Below are 17,123 nucleotides of genomic sequence, written 5' to 3'. Positions count from 1 at the left end.
AGGACAAAGCTAGCCCATTCCCCTCCACCCTCCCGGAGTCCCCAGGTCAAACACCTCCCGGTACCGCTTTACTGCTGGGTCTGGTCGACTGCAGGAAAACACCGGGGCAGAGTGGAACTGAGAGAGGAGGAGGAGGAGGAGAAGAGAAGGAAGATGGAGATTTGATTTCATTAAGTAAGAACCATGGTGTGTAGATTAGACTACAGTCTGCTTCTGTAACAATAGTGGAGGTGCATAAAGATGGCGGCCCGCATGTACTTACCACAAATTCCTCGTTTTGCTAAGTTCACTGTATTGTACATTGCTCTCCTTTACTGTTTTTTGGTTTAGTCATTAGCACAGTAAACATGATCCCAATTTTAGCTTCAAGACACCGGAAATGTGAAAATCCAAAGAAGTAGATTGTGTTGATTTTATTGGAACATTGAACAGTGTCGCGCACCGTAGTTTCAAAACTCAGTGGAGAGTGCTAAAACAATGGCATCATATAAGAATTCTGCCATCTTTATGCAATTTAGTCATTAATTGATTAATTATATATTGATGAAAATACCTGTAAAAACGTAATAAAAAAAACATGTTTTACCTTCTCAAGACATTTAATAAAAATATTACTACACTAAGTGCCTATGTGCCAAATAAAGTAACAGTGTTGACCGTAACAGGGGACTACTGAAAACAACAAAACCACCAGATTACATGGGTAAAATAGTCTTTTAAATCAGCCATAAAACCCCCTGTGACAGGAGTAATGGAAGGTTGTTTTGTGAAACGGAGCGGCAATTGAATACAATCGTCACAAAAAAAAGTAATTGTTAAAACATTTCTAGGATGTCTATGTATGGGTAAAAGGGTTGACTTGCTCAGTTTTCCACCACAAAACAGCAGTAAATTGACAAAAAGAGTAGAACCAGCTCACCTGCTTTTACTGTATGATTTGACTATTAGATGTTCAATATTTATTTTGGAAACATGTTTTTTTAAGGAATAGTTTCACTATATTAAAACGAGAGTAACAGGGTTTAACTTAAAATGAGGGACAGACGTAAATTAATTACTAATCACATTCATAATAATCTTCAGAAATTACTTTGTCAAAGCAACAAAATAACTAGTGCTTTACAATGAGTATGTTTGCATGTGATAGTTTTTACTCTGTTTGTTCAGGACAAACAGAGTAAAAACTCACAGACAACTAGAAAAAGCTCAAACCAAGTTACTTCACCCACTGGTTAATACAGCTGCAAAGACAAAGACATGATTACACATGCACGTATATTTATACCCTCCTACTAGGCGGAGTCAACTCCTTGCACATCTAGACAGCCAATACATCTCTGTTGCTAGGCAGGAACTTAATTGGTTCCTCTCACTGTTGTAGTCATGCCCCTGCCTGATGCTAGAACCTTTGTGGGCGTGGAAGTATATGTGTGTGAAATATGACTGTTTCTTCTCACTTCATCTGACCTGACCTCAGGATGAATTCCTCACTCCTCCCTAATCCACGGCTGTCTTACCTTATCAGTGACTGAAACCAGACTGTTGCCCTTTGCCTCCCTCCTTAGGAGCCATGATATTTAATAATAACATGTTTCGACATAATGTAAATTTTCTGCACTCCCCCTTGTCTCACTCAGTAACTTTCCAAACACTTAGTTCCTATCCACCCTCCATTGACCCCAACATATACATTCCTTATACATGGAAAGTAATCAATAAGTTCTAGTATGGTAACATGAATGGGTTTATTTCAAGCTAGAATCCAACACATGCACACTCATAATTTGACGTTAAACTAGTTATAGCAGTAGGCCGAGTATGGCATTAGTCATGTAAACACCTTACTTTGCTTATCTTAATTGGCTTAAGGTGACAATCGAAGCAACGCTGTTAAAAACACCTGGTTTTCTGAGCAATCTTTCAAATTATTTCGGACACGTAAATATTTTGTCTGCACATGTGCTAGCACGAGCAGTGCAAGCTTCCTCCTTTTGCGCGAGTGCGGTGAGTTCGGGAAAAACTGAAAGTATGCATCTTACAAAGTTTGTATGTGAAAACTATTTCTATGTCCTAAATCGGAATCAAATATGCTTCTCAAAAATTAAATGGTCGCTGTGGTAGTACGTTTATTTAGATTGGCAATTTTCAGCATTTATCAAAGTCCCATCAGGTAGCCTGATTTCAGATGTCCATGCTATTCAATATCTTTGTTTCACAGGGGAAATCCCTAACCATTGCTCTCTGAGTGGGAGGGGCTTATCATCTGGGGAGCCTCAACAACAACATGATGCTGACAAGAAGTTTCTCCAGAAGAGTCTCTCCAGATCAGAACGTCTCAATAAACACCAGCAGAGACTTCTAGGAAATAAACTTTACCACCGCTGCTTTGACTGTGGGAAGAATTTTGCTAAACATAGAGAACTGATAATTCACCAGCGGATTCACACTGGAGAGAAGCCTTATAGCTGTGATCAGTGTGGGAAGAGCTTCAAACAATCAGGAGACTTGACTATACACCAGCGCATACACACAGGAGAGAAGCCTTATAGCTGTGATCAGTGTGGGAAGAGCTTTATTAAATCAGGAAACCTGTGTACACACCAACGCATACACACAGGAGAGAAGCCTTATAGCTGTGATCAGTGTGGGAAGAGCTTCAATCAATCAGGATCCCTGATTATACACCAACGCATACACACAGGAGAGAAGCCTTATAGCTGTGATGAGTGTGGGAAGAGCTTCAATCATTCAGGATCCCTGATTTCACACCAACGCATACACACAGGAGAGAAGCCTTATAGCTGTGATCAGTGTGGGAAGAGCTTCAATCATTCAGGAGACCTGACTAGACACCAGCGCATACACACAGGAGAGAAGTCTTATAGCTGTGATCAGTGTGGGAAGAGCTTTGCTCTATCCGGAAACCTGACTACACACCAGCGCATACACACAGGAGAGAAGCCTTATAGCTGTGATCAGTGTGGGAAGAGCTTCAATCATTCCGGAGACCTGACTACACACCAGCGCATACACACAGGAGAGAAACCTTATAGCTGTGATCAGTGTGGGAAGAGCTTCAGTCAATCAGGAGACCTGACTACACACCAGCGCATACACACAGGAGAGAAGCCTTATAGCTGTGATCAGTGTGGGAAGAGCTTCAATCAATCAGGGCACCTGACTAGACACCAACTTATACACACAGGAGAGAAGCCTTATAGCTGTGATCAGTGTGGGAAGAGCTTCAATCATTCAGGATCCCTGATCACACACCAACGTATACATACAGGAGAGAAGCCTTTATGGTAGAATAATTACAAAATTGTTATCATACTGTTTATGCATCGAATGGTTGTTTTATGCAATAGAATAGGGTTCTTGGAACTCTTTCATCTGTGTGTGAACTCAGTTGAGCCTCTGAAGCTTGGGCTGGCAACGGATTAAATGATGACTAGGTGATAAAACCAACATCAACATACCATTCTATTATTAGTGGTGTATGACAGGGAGATGTCTCCGGTCTGACTGAGCCTGCATTTCATAGACTGAATTGGTGTCTGTGTGTGTAAGGTACCAAGGATGATATCTGTTATGAATAGCTGATAAGAAGAACCTCGTCTTGGGGGCTAAACCCTAGTTTCCATACAATGAGAACAGTCTTCACAGCAGGTACTGTCTGCTGTGAGTTATTCATTTCTTTCATACAAATCCTAACCTTTTGACCCATTCCACACAGCTGTTTGTTATGTATTCAGAAGGATGTGTCTTTTCAATAAAGAGCTGTAACCCAGTTCTGCTCTTTGAGTTCTCAGAGACTACCTCCCGGGTGGTTCCTGACCAACTCCATTACTACAGTAATTAAATAATAAAGTTTAATTGTTTTGAAGAAATCTAAAAGTCTCTCCTTGATTAGACAATCCCTTCAACCAGGTTTTAGTGTAGCTGATGGGACATACGGAAGAACAGAAGCCATAGGCCTATTAGTGTGGTCAAATTATGTTGTTGCATTTATTTTAAATGATTTTAATTGTGATATTTTTCTATTTCCTTATTGTATATTAAGTGTTCTCCAGAAAGATGTTCACACATTTTTATTGTGAAGCGAATGATGTGTTGGTTGTTAGGAAGAGGCATCATGGGGGCAGGAAGCCAGCTCTGCCCATCAGTACTTATAGGTCATGTCAACCACAGACCTCACACTCTTCTGTTTTCTCACGGCCAGTAAGGTCTCCTACCAAACTTCTCTCTATTCACTCTGGAAATACACTTGATAATATCTTATACCTTACCATTCTACTTTTTATTGGTAATTTGTTACACAGAATTAATGTATCCATGTGAATCTTATTGTAAAACGTTTTGTTTTGCATTGTTACTATTGTTATGAGTGGAGATCCCACCTACTGCTACTCCTACTGCTACTTTGTAGTTGATTGATGGCTTACCTGCCAATCAGAGGAGAGCAAAAACGCAACACTATTTGTTTTAGCATGTAATAAGAGCATTTAATATATATTTTTTAATGTTAATAACATGATACCGAGTTGCAGTAGTCCAGACAGGAGATGAGAAACGCCTGGGTTAGGATCTGCGCCGCTTCCTGTGTGAAGTAAGATCGTACTCTACGGATGTTGTAGAGCATGAACCTGCAGGAGTGAGTCACAGCTTTGATGTTTGCAGAGAATGACAGGGTGTTGTCTAGGGTCACGCCAAGGTTCTTTGCACTCTGTGAGGGCAACACTGTGGAGTTGTCAAATGTGATGGAGATGTCTTTGAGCGGGCAGGCCTTCCCTGGGAGGAAGAGCAGCTCTTTCTTGTCCAGGTTGACCTTGAGGTGGTGGGCCGACATCCAAGCTGAGATATCTGCTAGGCACGTGATGCCACCTGGGTGTCAGAAGGTGGGGAAGGAGAAAAGTAGCTGAGTGTCATCTGCATAACAATGATAGAGACTGTGAGGAAATGACAGAGCCGAGTGACTTGGTGTAGAGAGAGAAGAGGAGAGGGCCTAGAACTATTTGCGCGTTCTAACATGCATTTGCGTATGTCCGTTAGGGAACGCCTACTGTGGGTGTGTGAAATATCTCAATTTGCCTTTGCACTCCTAAACAACGCTATTTTTTAAAACTTTGGCAAAGGGTAAAGTCTACAAAACGTAGTCCACTCTGTTCGTAACATATTCTTGTTTTAGGAACAGAAAACTGTATGTTTCATCGATGAGAAAATTAGCAGAATGTCAGCCAAAATCCATCTCGTTCCATCTTCTCGCTTTGCCGGTCACTGGGCTTCCTCTCACTACCATATCTGTCTCATTGTTCTATCTGTGATACTACCACTGATAGAACAATTAGACATTTCATCAGATGTATAAATGTCCCAAATGGTACCTTGTTCCCTCTAGTGCCCTATGTAGGGAATAGGGTGCCATTTTGGATTCAATCAAAGTTGCATTATCGACAAGCATACTGCCCTTGAATTTTAAAGGTAATAACACTTAAGCAAGCATCTGCAGCATTTACCTCGAATGCGATCACTGCAAACGTCAGGAAAATTGTCTGCAGCTCTATCCTGGATGGAAAGCTATCTATCCAGGAGAAGGCAAAAAGTGTTCTTTTAATGGTAGCTTTTCAAAGAGTAAAGATATACGCTGTGGTGTTCCTCAAGGAAGCTGCCTAGGCCCACTTCTCTACTCTATCTTTACTAATGAACAAAGCAAGAGTGGTAATGAATGCTGATGACTCTACAATGTATAGTGCAGCATCAGAATATAATGAGCTAACAGATGTACTCAGTAGTGAACTAAGAATTGTGTCAGAATGGGTTGATATGAACAAATTGGTGTTGAACATTTCTAAAACTAAATGTATTGTATTTGGTTCAAGATATATGCTTGTTGATGATCCCCAATTGAATTTGTCGATGAATAGAACGCATGTAGAGCAATTTAAAAAAAATCAAAACCACTAGGCGCAGCTTTATCATGGTCAGAACACATAGATAATATTATTAAGATGAGTAAGGGAATTGCTGTTACAAGAGAATGTTCAGAGTATGTAACATCTAGCACTCTGAATCAGGTGATTCAATCCCTAGTCCTATCACACTTAGAGTACTGTCCAGTTATATGGTCATCTGCAGCAAAGAAAGATATATAAAAAAGCTCCAAATCGCTCAAAACAGAGCTGCCAGATTAGCTCTTCATTTCTCTAGGGCGGAGAGGGGCCACGGAGAATAGAGGATCATGGAAAAGAGAACCTCTCATGACATCACAGACTGTACTGGAGCAGGGAGAGGAGATGAAGACAGACGCAGGAGGGTGGAGCGACGAATCCTAGAGGGAGAAAGAGAGCGAGAGAGAAATGGAGTGAAAGTTGAGAAAATAGTATTTTTCATTTATCATGTTCTCTCCTCTAACATGTCTGACCAAACAACACCCTTTACATGTGACTATATTAATGATAACACAACTTATTGCGCCTTAATGCTTAATCATGCACCAATGTTTTACCTGCAGCACCGCTCCAGAGGTGTCAGGATAGAGGGTTCATCTTTAGAGTGACGTCCAAACCTGTAGTCCGCACAGAGACAATGTCAATGTTACAATCAACTAACGTTAGATAGCTAGCATTCGAGGGTTGACTGTTCTCAAATATTTGTGCAGTGTAAAAATACAATTTTGGTAATTGGTGTAGTCTGACTACTGCAGTAGGCTACTGCTTGTCCATGTGCTAGCTAGCAGCAAGAAACCCAGACGAGAGAAACGTGAAAGCATCCAGGCAGCAGAGATGAGCTTGTCATTAGCTAGCTATCGTTAGCTATATTGTAGCTATAAAGCATTTTATTGTAAACAAGTTGTATACGTAGACAGAAGGGGTTTAGTTATAAATACAGTATATTTGGCTCTAGCTTAGTTTAGAAGACGTACGTTTATTTTTGACCGGATAATTAGTTTTGATGCACCCGTTGTAAAGACTTGTATAAATAGCTCGTTGTCCTATCTGTTCTGGTAGTGTACAGCAGCTGCCATTATAGCAGCAGCGAATAACCGGAACCAGTAATTCCCAGACACCCCCTCAGGAGAGAGAGGTCTGTTGAGATACTCCCTCTTTGCGCATGTGTTCCAAATGGCTGTCAGGTTAAATTAGACGATAGCAGACAACAGGATTCTTAGTGAAAGGGGTGTTGATGAACATTTTCTTGACTTTACTCAACTTTTATAGATCACGTAAAATGTTATCCATGAACTTTCTGAAGTAAGATTAGGCTACATGACACGGCTACATGACACATGAGATGTTTATTTGTCCTAACTTAATTCAGTTTTGATATTTAAATAGATGTTTGATTGTTCAGGTATAGTGGCTCATCAGTTGCAGCCTTGAGAATGGAATTATCTATCAGCAACTCCCTAGTCATTATCTGAACACTACAACAAAGTAGTCTAACACCATTTACACAGATGGACAGAACATACTGGGTCAGCATTTGTAGTGCAGGAATGTGGGGTGGCAGTCAGGAAACGTATTACAGATCATCTGGCTGTATATACGGCGGAGCTGATGGCCATACTGTTGGCCTTGCAGTGGGTGGAGGAAGTCAAGCCAGACAGAGTAGTTATTTCCTCTGATTCATGTGCAGTGTTAATGAGTCTGCAGTCCTTTACCTCACGTAGCAGACAAGACCTGCTTCATGAGGTGCTACAAACCCATGGGAAGATTATACAGATGGGTATAAAGATACGTTTTACTTGGGTCCCAGCCCATGTGGGGCTGGAGGGGAACGAGGCAGTTGATGTACTGGCTAAACAAGCACTTAGTAGTGGGGATGTTGATGTTGTAGTTTCAATGAGCAAAGCAGAGGCAAAAAGCCTGATATGGACAGTGATGGTGCAGAGATGGCAGGAGCAATGGAATAGAGATACTAAGGGCAGGCATTTATTTCAAGTACAGAGGAAAGTCGGGGAGGGGAGGACGGCAGGAAGAGACAGAAGAGAGGAGGCTATGTTTACTAGATTAAGGGTGGGACACAGCCAGTTGAATAAGACTTTAAATATGATAGTAAAGCATCCAACAGGAAAGTGTGATTATTGCCTGTTATGATGTGTTTCTGGTATTGAAAAGTTCAAGATGCAATAATTTACTTAGACATTCTGTGGATATTTTATTTAGTAGTATTTATTGGATCACGAGCTCGTGGGTTCATCTAACACACGGACATGGTTTTGCCCTTCGTCAGTTGAACTAACCTGAACAAAGGAAACACTCTACCTTATATACCTTCTATTCCCCTCTTCCTGGCATACATCTGGTAAGTCTCCATGGGCACTCCCTGTCTTTGATGTTCATCACTCTTTACCCCAAGTCACTATCCTGCCCATCACTCATGCTATCCTAAACATCACTAATCTACCTTGACATAAGGAATGTAGACATAATGACCCCAAACCACTTATCTCGTAGCTCTACCTCTGTCCTCACAATACTATGACATGACATCATTACAATCATTTTTTCTTCTTTTGTGGTAAGTGACATGACTTAACCCCAACAATTCACATATAACTTTATATAAAATACAACATTCTCCAATCAGTAGTACATATATCTCTGACTAGATCCTAAACTATGCTAGATAACTGAGAATTGATCCCTTCAACCTTTCATACCTGAATCCAACTTGATTCTCCATATATTTAATCAACAAAGGTATACATTCTCAGTCATCTATCTTATGTGATATCAAACCTCTCAAACCTCTATAAACTCAGTCTGAGTAAAAGATAAACATAATTAACCACTATATATTCATGCTAATAATCTATGTAGTCAAAACCTTATTTTTATATATATATGAAAATATCCCACATAGACATCCCCCCCTTTCAAAATGACCCCTTTTTCTGAGCCATGCAACCAAGAAAACATACATAGAAATAAATTGTTAACATAATGACATCAACAATACACAACAATTATACATAACCATTACTAAATCACAGGAATATTATAATCTATACACATGAATATAAAAATAACAAAAACACTCGTCTTCATAATTTCTGCACCGTCAGAGGAACCCCAAGTTTTTTCCCTGGTCACAAGGGGCGCTATCTGATCTATCAAAATATTCATCTGTCCACATCTACGATCCTGTAAACCTTAAATTCCATGTTATACATTTTCAACTTAACATTCCTTTTTCTCAATCAACATTATTAATAGACTCTAAACAGGAATAAGACAACATAAAAGAAGAATGTGTCCTCTCCCTCCTTGTATTAACATTAACTGATACATCTCTAGCTGTAATCACATGCATGTTAGTAATCGTTTGTACAGATCTTAAAATCCATCCCCTAAAAATGTGAAAACAACACCCCATAACTATTGCTACAATAATGACTATGGCCACTAGAGGACCTAGAATGCTTGCCATCCATGTTCCTATGGAATTACCACTAAAAAAACTTTGAAAAGACTTCAACAGCATTTAAATGACCATATCCTCCTAATCTTAATATAATAGCATCCAATGCTATGTGATTATCAATTACACATTCTAATGATTAAAATCTCAGGCCCAATTCTTAAAAACCCATGATTGTTAAAATATACAATGTTCAACTCCGACTTTGTTCTCCTATTATTCCTGATATGACATACACATTATAACACTCTATTATCACTCCCTGTTAAATCATCACATTCCTAAACTATTCCTGCTTTAATAATTCAACCAAATTCAGATCATATGAAAATATCATAACCCCATGATAATAACCAATTAAGTACTTGCCTATCAACATAAATATTTACCACTGTAAACATCCATTTCAATATCACCCAATACTTCAAATCTATATCATTACTAATATGTTAATACTTTAACCCAATTATTCAACATATTCATGATTTCATTCACAATCCTCACATTAACTTCCATGATTCAAACAGTATGATTCAACAATGTCTACTCAAAATAAATCATATAAATGTATCCTAAGACATTACCATAATGTATCACTGTTTTAACCCATAACATCTATATAAAACAGTTCTAAATTGTACAGTCAATATCCTTCATTTTGAAAATAATTATACTAATACATACTAATAATTTACTTAAATTACTAATTAATCTTATAAATTATAACCAACCAAATTACTTAACTCAACCAAATTTAAAATACCCATTGTTATTGCTTCACTTTATCCTTATCTATTGAAAATTAAAACCCTCAACTTAATCACCCATTACAACTTTCAGAATGTATACTTATATTATCATACATTATAAACATCCATAATTCAATTATGACCTTCCTCATCCTGATAATAATAATACAGATCATTATCTCAATGCATTCTTAATACTATTGTAGTGTATTGACAATACGATGGTGTTAAATGTTTTTAAATGGAACTGAAAGTATGTTGATTTTTGGTATCAAGAGGGAAGGTTTTAGTGTGACTCCACATATGACACCGGAAGTGTGGTGTAGATACGGGGATTGGACAGTAGAGGGAGCCACCCACATCTTGGAAGGCTATATATAAGGGGGGCACAACGACGGAGTGGCAGAAAGCATTAAGATTCATTTGGGACTGCTTCTCCGGATCTCCGCGGTGTCTGTTAACTTACGCTGTAACCTCGTGGTTTTAATAAAGGCCTTTGAACACGATACAGCCTAAGCAGACTCCTTGATTGACGGTAACACCTACGAATAACCGACACTACACTATTAATTTGGCAGTGTATATACCTACTACCCAAATTATCAAATTTGGATAAATCCAATTTTATTATCAACAAACAACCCCTTTATTCCTCCCGGCACTTAAATCTTCTGGCGTCTCTACATTATGTTCTTCAGACAGCTTCATAGTTCAAAATTACTTGCCCATGACAATGTCACAACTACAATGTCTCATTCGATTCACCACCAACTCCACAACCTCAATGTCATTTCCATTTACCAACCATTATACCAACAACATGAGAAATGTTGCATTTGAACAGATCTTTCTCCATTCTCACTCAATGGTGAACTCCTTTCCCACTCCTTCGATATAAAAACATGAGAAAATCCTTTGATATCTTCAATTGGTTGTTGTAGACCAGTTGCATGTAGAAGTGGTATTTTACAAAAACATCTTCAACGCCTCTGATATTCATCTTCAGCCGGTTCATAATTTGTTACTTTTATTTATATATAGGTACACACCATTCTATGCCAAATTATCCCTTATTATGCATCAAGATACCATCTGTATTTACCTCACTAGAAGACAAAAACACAACAGTTTAATTGATTTCATTTCTAAACCAATAACTCCATATAAACATTCACCATATGACAAATTATTATGCTTTAACAATTATTCCTAATACCAATTCCTAATATACTTCCCAATTTCTATTAGATAAACCTTTTAAATACGTATAACCGAATGGAATGACAGCCAGTTCATTCCTGAAAAATCTGGAAAATCTTGAAATTATTGGAGGTCTATAGCTCTGTTCCTCCACTGAGGTAATCAGCCATAACCCACATCTCATCAGTATCATTCCTCAAACATCGTCCTCCATCACCTGATAATTGTCATCAACAGTATTCTCATCTCTAATCGTCAGTTTCCTCGTAGCCATCTGTTGCAGTGGTTGACCTGATACCTGTTCAATCTCCCCTCTATCCATACCTCCGTTGGTGTAGACTGTGTGATGATGCATGAACCTTCTTCCTTCACTAGTTCTATGATCATGCAGAGTCCTTCTCCATTTATCATCATCTCTCTGTGGATTGTGTCCTTCTATCAGCGTACCAATATTCCCTGCTTCCAAAAACACACAAACAAAACAAGACAATGCTCCGCCGAAGCGGTGCCATCTTCCTCCTCTGCGTTAGAAAAGTCCTACAATGGTACATACAGATCTAGGAATCTCTCTCTCTTACTTGCCCCTCCATCAAGGTAGCCATCAACACCTATTACTAACCTTCCCACGTGGGTGTTGTCCATCAATTACTTCCTTAATCCTTTACCACCACATAGTCACCAAGTTGCAAAAAATGTCCAGATTCTCCTGGTAGGTCTGGCAGAGAAGCCTTCACCTTTTCGAAAGAAAGTCTGCATAACATTGTTAGTTGAGACACAGCATGCTACTTCATCCTGTCTTCTTATCAGTCCTGATAAGCCTTTTAGATTAGGAAGTGCACATTCTTGCAGCTTGTTATAGTCACTAATGTCATAGAAAGGCCTCCTCTAAATTCTGCCTTATACCACAAATACATTTTCCCCTAAAACATTTAATCTAACCCATAACCCATTACTTACTACTGCTCATATTCTTAATACAATATGCAAATATACCAATAATTCCTCTTACCATCAATACTACCCCCTTTTTTGAACACGAGTCACAACGTGATTCATGCTTTCAAAAACAAAACACCAACATTGTTTATTAAACCCTAATAACAATGAAATTAAAATGACAACATTGGATAATACCTCAACTTACTTCTATCCCGTAAAGTAATCCAAGATTAGCTATCAACAGGTATCCCTCATTCAGGATAGCTCCCTCTCTCTTTAGTTATTTTATGGTTTGATTCATATATATTATTACCAAATTATAAACTTCTTCACAATTATCCTTATCATAACTAACCCCCAATTCAGCATGCCTCTAGGATTTACAGTGCGGGTGATCAAGTCACACTATAAAGCCAGGAGAAATTGCAGAGGTCATTGAAATCATTCAATGAATTGTTCCATCCAATAGTATACTAAACATTACCACATTAAAAACCTTTCATAAATGTTATGTACCCCAAGTGTACATTAAATCCTCATGACATTTATTCTCATAAGAAATCATGTATACCCAAAACTCAGTCAAAAAATTAAAACTTCATAAAATTCACTGTGTGTGCTCCTTTAAGGCATATCACCTTTGACCTGTTGAAACTCCTAACACTCAAAATAACAACCTTTTATAAACATCATACTAGGTGTGTTGTGTTTTATATGAAAACCCCAATTTAAAAACAACAAACAAAAATAGCCAGGCCATACTTAATTTAGTAGCTCCCTTTTATGACCTAAAAATAAGACTACCTAATTTTACTAACTGTTCCACCCTAGCCCTGGGCAATATTTGAATGAGATAAGGAAATCCCCTTGCTCCTGGAATAGAAATTATACATGTTGTTAACATTCAATTACAATCAATAATCCAATAGTAAGTACACACACAACATGATACAGCTATACACAGTCCTATCTCATCATTAATCGTTTATATCAAACTAATTCCTCATAACTACTCCATAAAAAGATTATATAAAACCTTTCACAATATTAAAACCACTCCAATTTCTTCAAGTATACAATGATTGTTTAATTGATTACCCTTCAGATCATATCCTCTTTAATTCTCACAATAATTATTAAACCCCACATCTGCTCCTTATTATCCAATATCAAATGATCCATTATCGTTTACATAATCAACAACAAAATAAAATCCATGTCCTTTGCCATTGTTCCTGTCACCCCTGTAAATGTCATATTTCATTCATTAGCCAATACCCTCACTTTGTGTAAGACTTTATATTTTATCCCAGGCATCTATTTAAAATGTGTTCGCTACGTTGTCTCCTACTCTCCCCTTATCATAATGCTATAGGAGACTTCCATCAATCCTGGAGAAAAAAAACGCCCCCTCACAAAACACTGGATAATACCACGTTTATTAAGTTAACTACACCTTCTACTATAAACCTATAACCCCTTTCTAGTAATTTAATCATCGCAAACTGTTGCATTGATGTTTTAAAATATAAACCTATTGTTTCATAATCCAAAACCCACAAAAAGATGTCTACTTAATCCATCAGGCCAACAGCAACAACTATCTCCCATCGTTCAACGTACTATACACAGATTATCGTTATCAGAAGTAATGAACCGTCGTCATAACTCACCTCTGTTTAAACAGACTATATAATGTCAGAATACTAATGATCAATTATCAAATATCATTCCTTATTCTACTATCTAGACATGTTCTTCATTAGTAAATCGTCTCCACAAAGCAATACTACCTAATAACATATTCTCATTCACCTAAATATAAATAATTACTTCTATTAAACAATCCCATTCAACATCAAGTCAACCTGTCTCATCACCCAATTAACTTACTTACTTTTTAAACCCTCTACAATATCTATCATACTCTACCGCTAATTTTCCTTATAACGGTACCTCAACAGATGACAAATTACTGTGAAGTTATAGTCAAAACAAATAAAACATCCAATTCAAAGCTATGCAACTTTAATTACTATGTTGTACTATTTACTATGTGTCGGTAAGAAAATCCCTTTCACAAAATGTTTATCAAGTCACCTATTAATCTATGTCAATATCCTCAATGTAAAAGTTTTGCTTTCTCTCCCTCTCTGGGTTTGAACCAGGGACCCTCTACACATATCCACAACATTCACCATCGACACACCATACAAAATCTGCAATCCTTGCAAAGCAACTACTTCCAGTTCATAGAGCAAGTGACGTCACCTAATGAAAACCGCACTAGCTCTCACCGCTAACTAGCTAGCCATTTCACACCAAACATTCAACCCCCTATGACTTCCTTCTCCACAGCAACCATTGATCCTTGTACACCTAACGTAACCCATAATGTCCCTTACAGCGCTCTCACGTTTCAGAAAGCCCCAATGGTTAACACCCACAGACAAAACATGGACATTCTTCCATGTTTTACTAGTAGACAAATTAACACACTCTCAAACAGCGTTCTACATTAACCTCTATCACAGGGTTTAAAAACTAACGTAACAACATTAACCATCCTAAATTGCTCTAGTAACGTCATGTATGTTCAGTTTATTTATTACGATAGTATGTCCATAATACTTCTAACAAAGCTATATTATCCCTAGTTTAAAAAAAAAAATATTTCTATAATTGTCTTAGTTCCCTTGCTTCACTTACCATGAATATAAGACATTCGCTTTTCTGTGCGTCCTAAATTACATTCAATTTCTCTGTAATCAACTAAGATCATAGCCACACAATGAAACCATCACTCCGCCATTATCAGAATGAATGAGATCTAGTCAACTATTCTTTCTAAGTAGGCTACAAGTAACACCAAACACTTGCTGTAGTTTACCATCATATATTGAAATCATCCATTTATCACGATCCAATTTATTTATAGACATATTCCACCATTGTCACTCGTTTAATCTAGCAAAACCTTATTCAATGCCCCAAAAAAATTACTACCACGCACTCTTCTCTCCATACCCGTTAACATTTTTACATTTTAGTCATTTACCAGATGCTCCTATCCCGAGCGACCCACAATTAGTGAGCTCATACATTTTTTTATAGTTATACTAGCCCCCCTTGGGAATCGAACACACAACCCTGGCGTTGCAAGCACCGTTCTCCACCAACCGAGCTACAAGAGTCCTGCTATTTAAACCACACACGCTTCAAATCATACATTCAACATCACCAAACCAAATACTCCTTCGTACCTATTCAATCAACACATCAGCAGTGGAATTTACACTCATAAATGCAGATTGTTACTCCATGCCATTGAAATGATAAATAAATTCCACAAATAGCGCCATTACAATGATTTCTCATCTTACCCTCTGATACAAAATGAAGTTCCATCGCTTTACTAAGTTAGCTCTACCATGATAATTAGTTCAATTGAACCCTATATTGGCTTTGTACTATATTATACATTACGTCTAAAACAACATTACTTATGGTCAGTTTATTCCACTATCACATGATCCAGCAACGGTATAAACTTAGAAAAACCATATTAATTACTTTCCCACCCATTACGTACGTCTACGTTTGGGTGAGCAAGTTTAATACAGACATGGCACTCTAATTATGATTTTGTCATTACCATTTACAAATCGTCACAACTCCTTATAGAACGTTAGAAACTTCTAGATACTCACATCAAATAATCCCTTCGTAGTGTTTTTAACCATTCCACCACCTATTTTGGCCATTTTGGTGCTATTATTCAATATGTTACATTGCATTGGCTCCAACTCCTGGCCATTTTGAGTAATTCATCAAAATATTAATTCAAAAAGGGCCTCAAACCCACTCATTTATAATGTTTTTTTTAACCATTATGAGTTAAACATCACAATAAAAGGACTGAAACCTTTATTTCTGCTCTGTTGGGGACTCGAACCTCACAATGCTGCACTAAGGACTGTAACCTTCAACCGTAGGCCTATATACATGGCCTCAAACCATATCCTTAATGTCCTTAAACATTCATGATGTCGTACTCTGTATAATCTCGTCATGTCTACCAAGGATGTTTATCGCTGAGGACTTGAACCTCGCATCTTTCTACGTTCGTCTACCAAAGATGTTTATCCCTGAGGACTCGAACCTCGCATCTTTCTACGTTTGTCTACCAAAGATGTTTATCCCTGAGGACTCGAACCTCGCATCTTTCTACGTTCGTCTACCAAAGACGTTTATCGCTGAGGACTCGAACATCGCATCTTTCTAATGTCTATCCTGTCGTCACGGGACTGACATAACCCATCTACCTTACTTTAGGACACTAATCTAACTTATCATAATAAAAGAGCCTACACCCAATGTTGTCAAAACCCATTCTACTACTTCTGTTTTATGTTTGGTCCTTTACTCAGACCAAACCATGTTTAGAATAATAGCACCCTATTATCGTCAAATTTAATTAACCCCTTACATCTCATTACATAACTCAATACAACTCATCGTCCCCCTTTAAAAATATTGAATTTTAAACGTTCGTTACAGTTCAGCTTTACCACAGATAAGCAGATTTTGACATAATCAAAAAAAATGAAAGTCTGCTTACCTGTTAGTTGAGCTGTAGATTGCATCCTGTTCGTGAAGACGCCAATCTGTTATGATGAGTTTCTGGTATTGAGAAGTTCAAGATGCAAGAATTTACTTAGACATTCTGTGGAGATTTTATACCAAGTATTTATTGGATCACAAGCTTGTGGGTTCATCTAACAAACGGACATGGCTTTGCCCTTTGTCAGT

General features: G+C 38.0%; 1 protein-coding gene across 1 annotated transcript in view; it reads left to right on the top strand.

The window, feature by feature from the left end:
• Positions 1-1,032: 1,032 nt before the first annotated feature.
• The window catches only part of LOC123484558 (zinc finger protein 91-like), a 42,114-nt gene continuing 26,023 nt past the window's right edge, over positions 1,033-17,123 (top strand). The window contains exons 1-2 of the mRNA XM_045215042.1: positions 1,033-1,045; positions 2,150-3,283. Of these exons, the coding sequence (XP_045070977.1) occupies positions 1,033-1,045; positions 2,150-3,283 (1,147 nt within the window). The remainder of the gene's footprint in view (positions 1,046-2,149; positions 3,284-17,123) is intronic.

This window comes from Coregonus clupeaformis, unplaced genomic scaffold, assembly GCF_020615455.1.
Source record: "Coregonus clupeaformis isolate EN_2021a unplaced genomic scaffold, ASM2061545v1 scaf0358, whole genome shotgun sequence".
NCBI classification, from domain to species: Eukaryota; Metazoa; Chordata; class Actinopteri; order Salmoniformes; family Salmonidae; genus Coregonus; species Coregonus clupeaformis.
The sequence above is the reverse complement of the archived record's forward strand: the minus strand, read 5'-3'. Positions and strand labels throughout refer to the sequence as shown.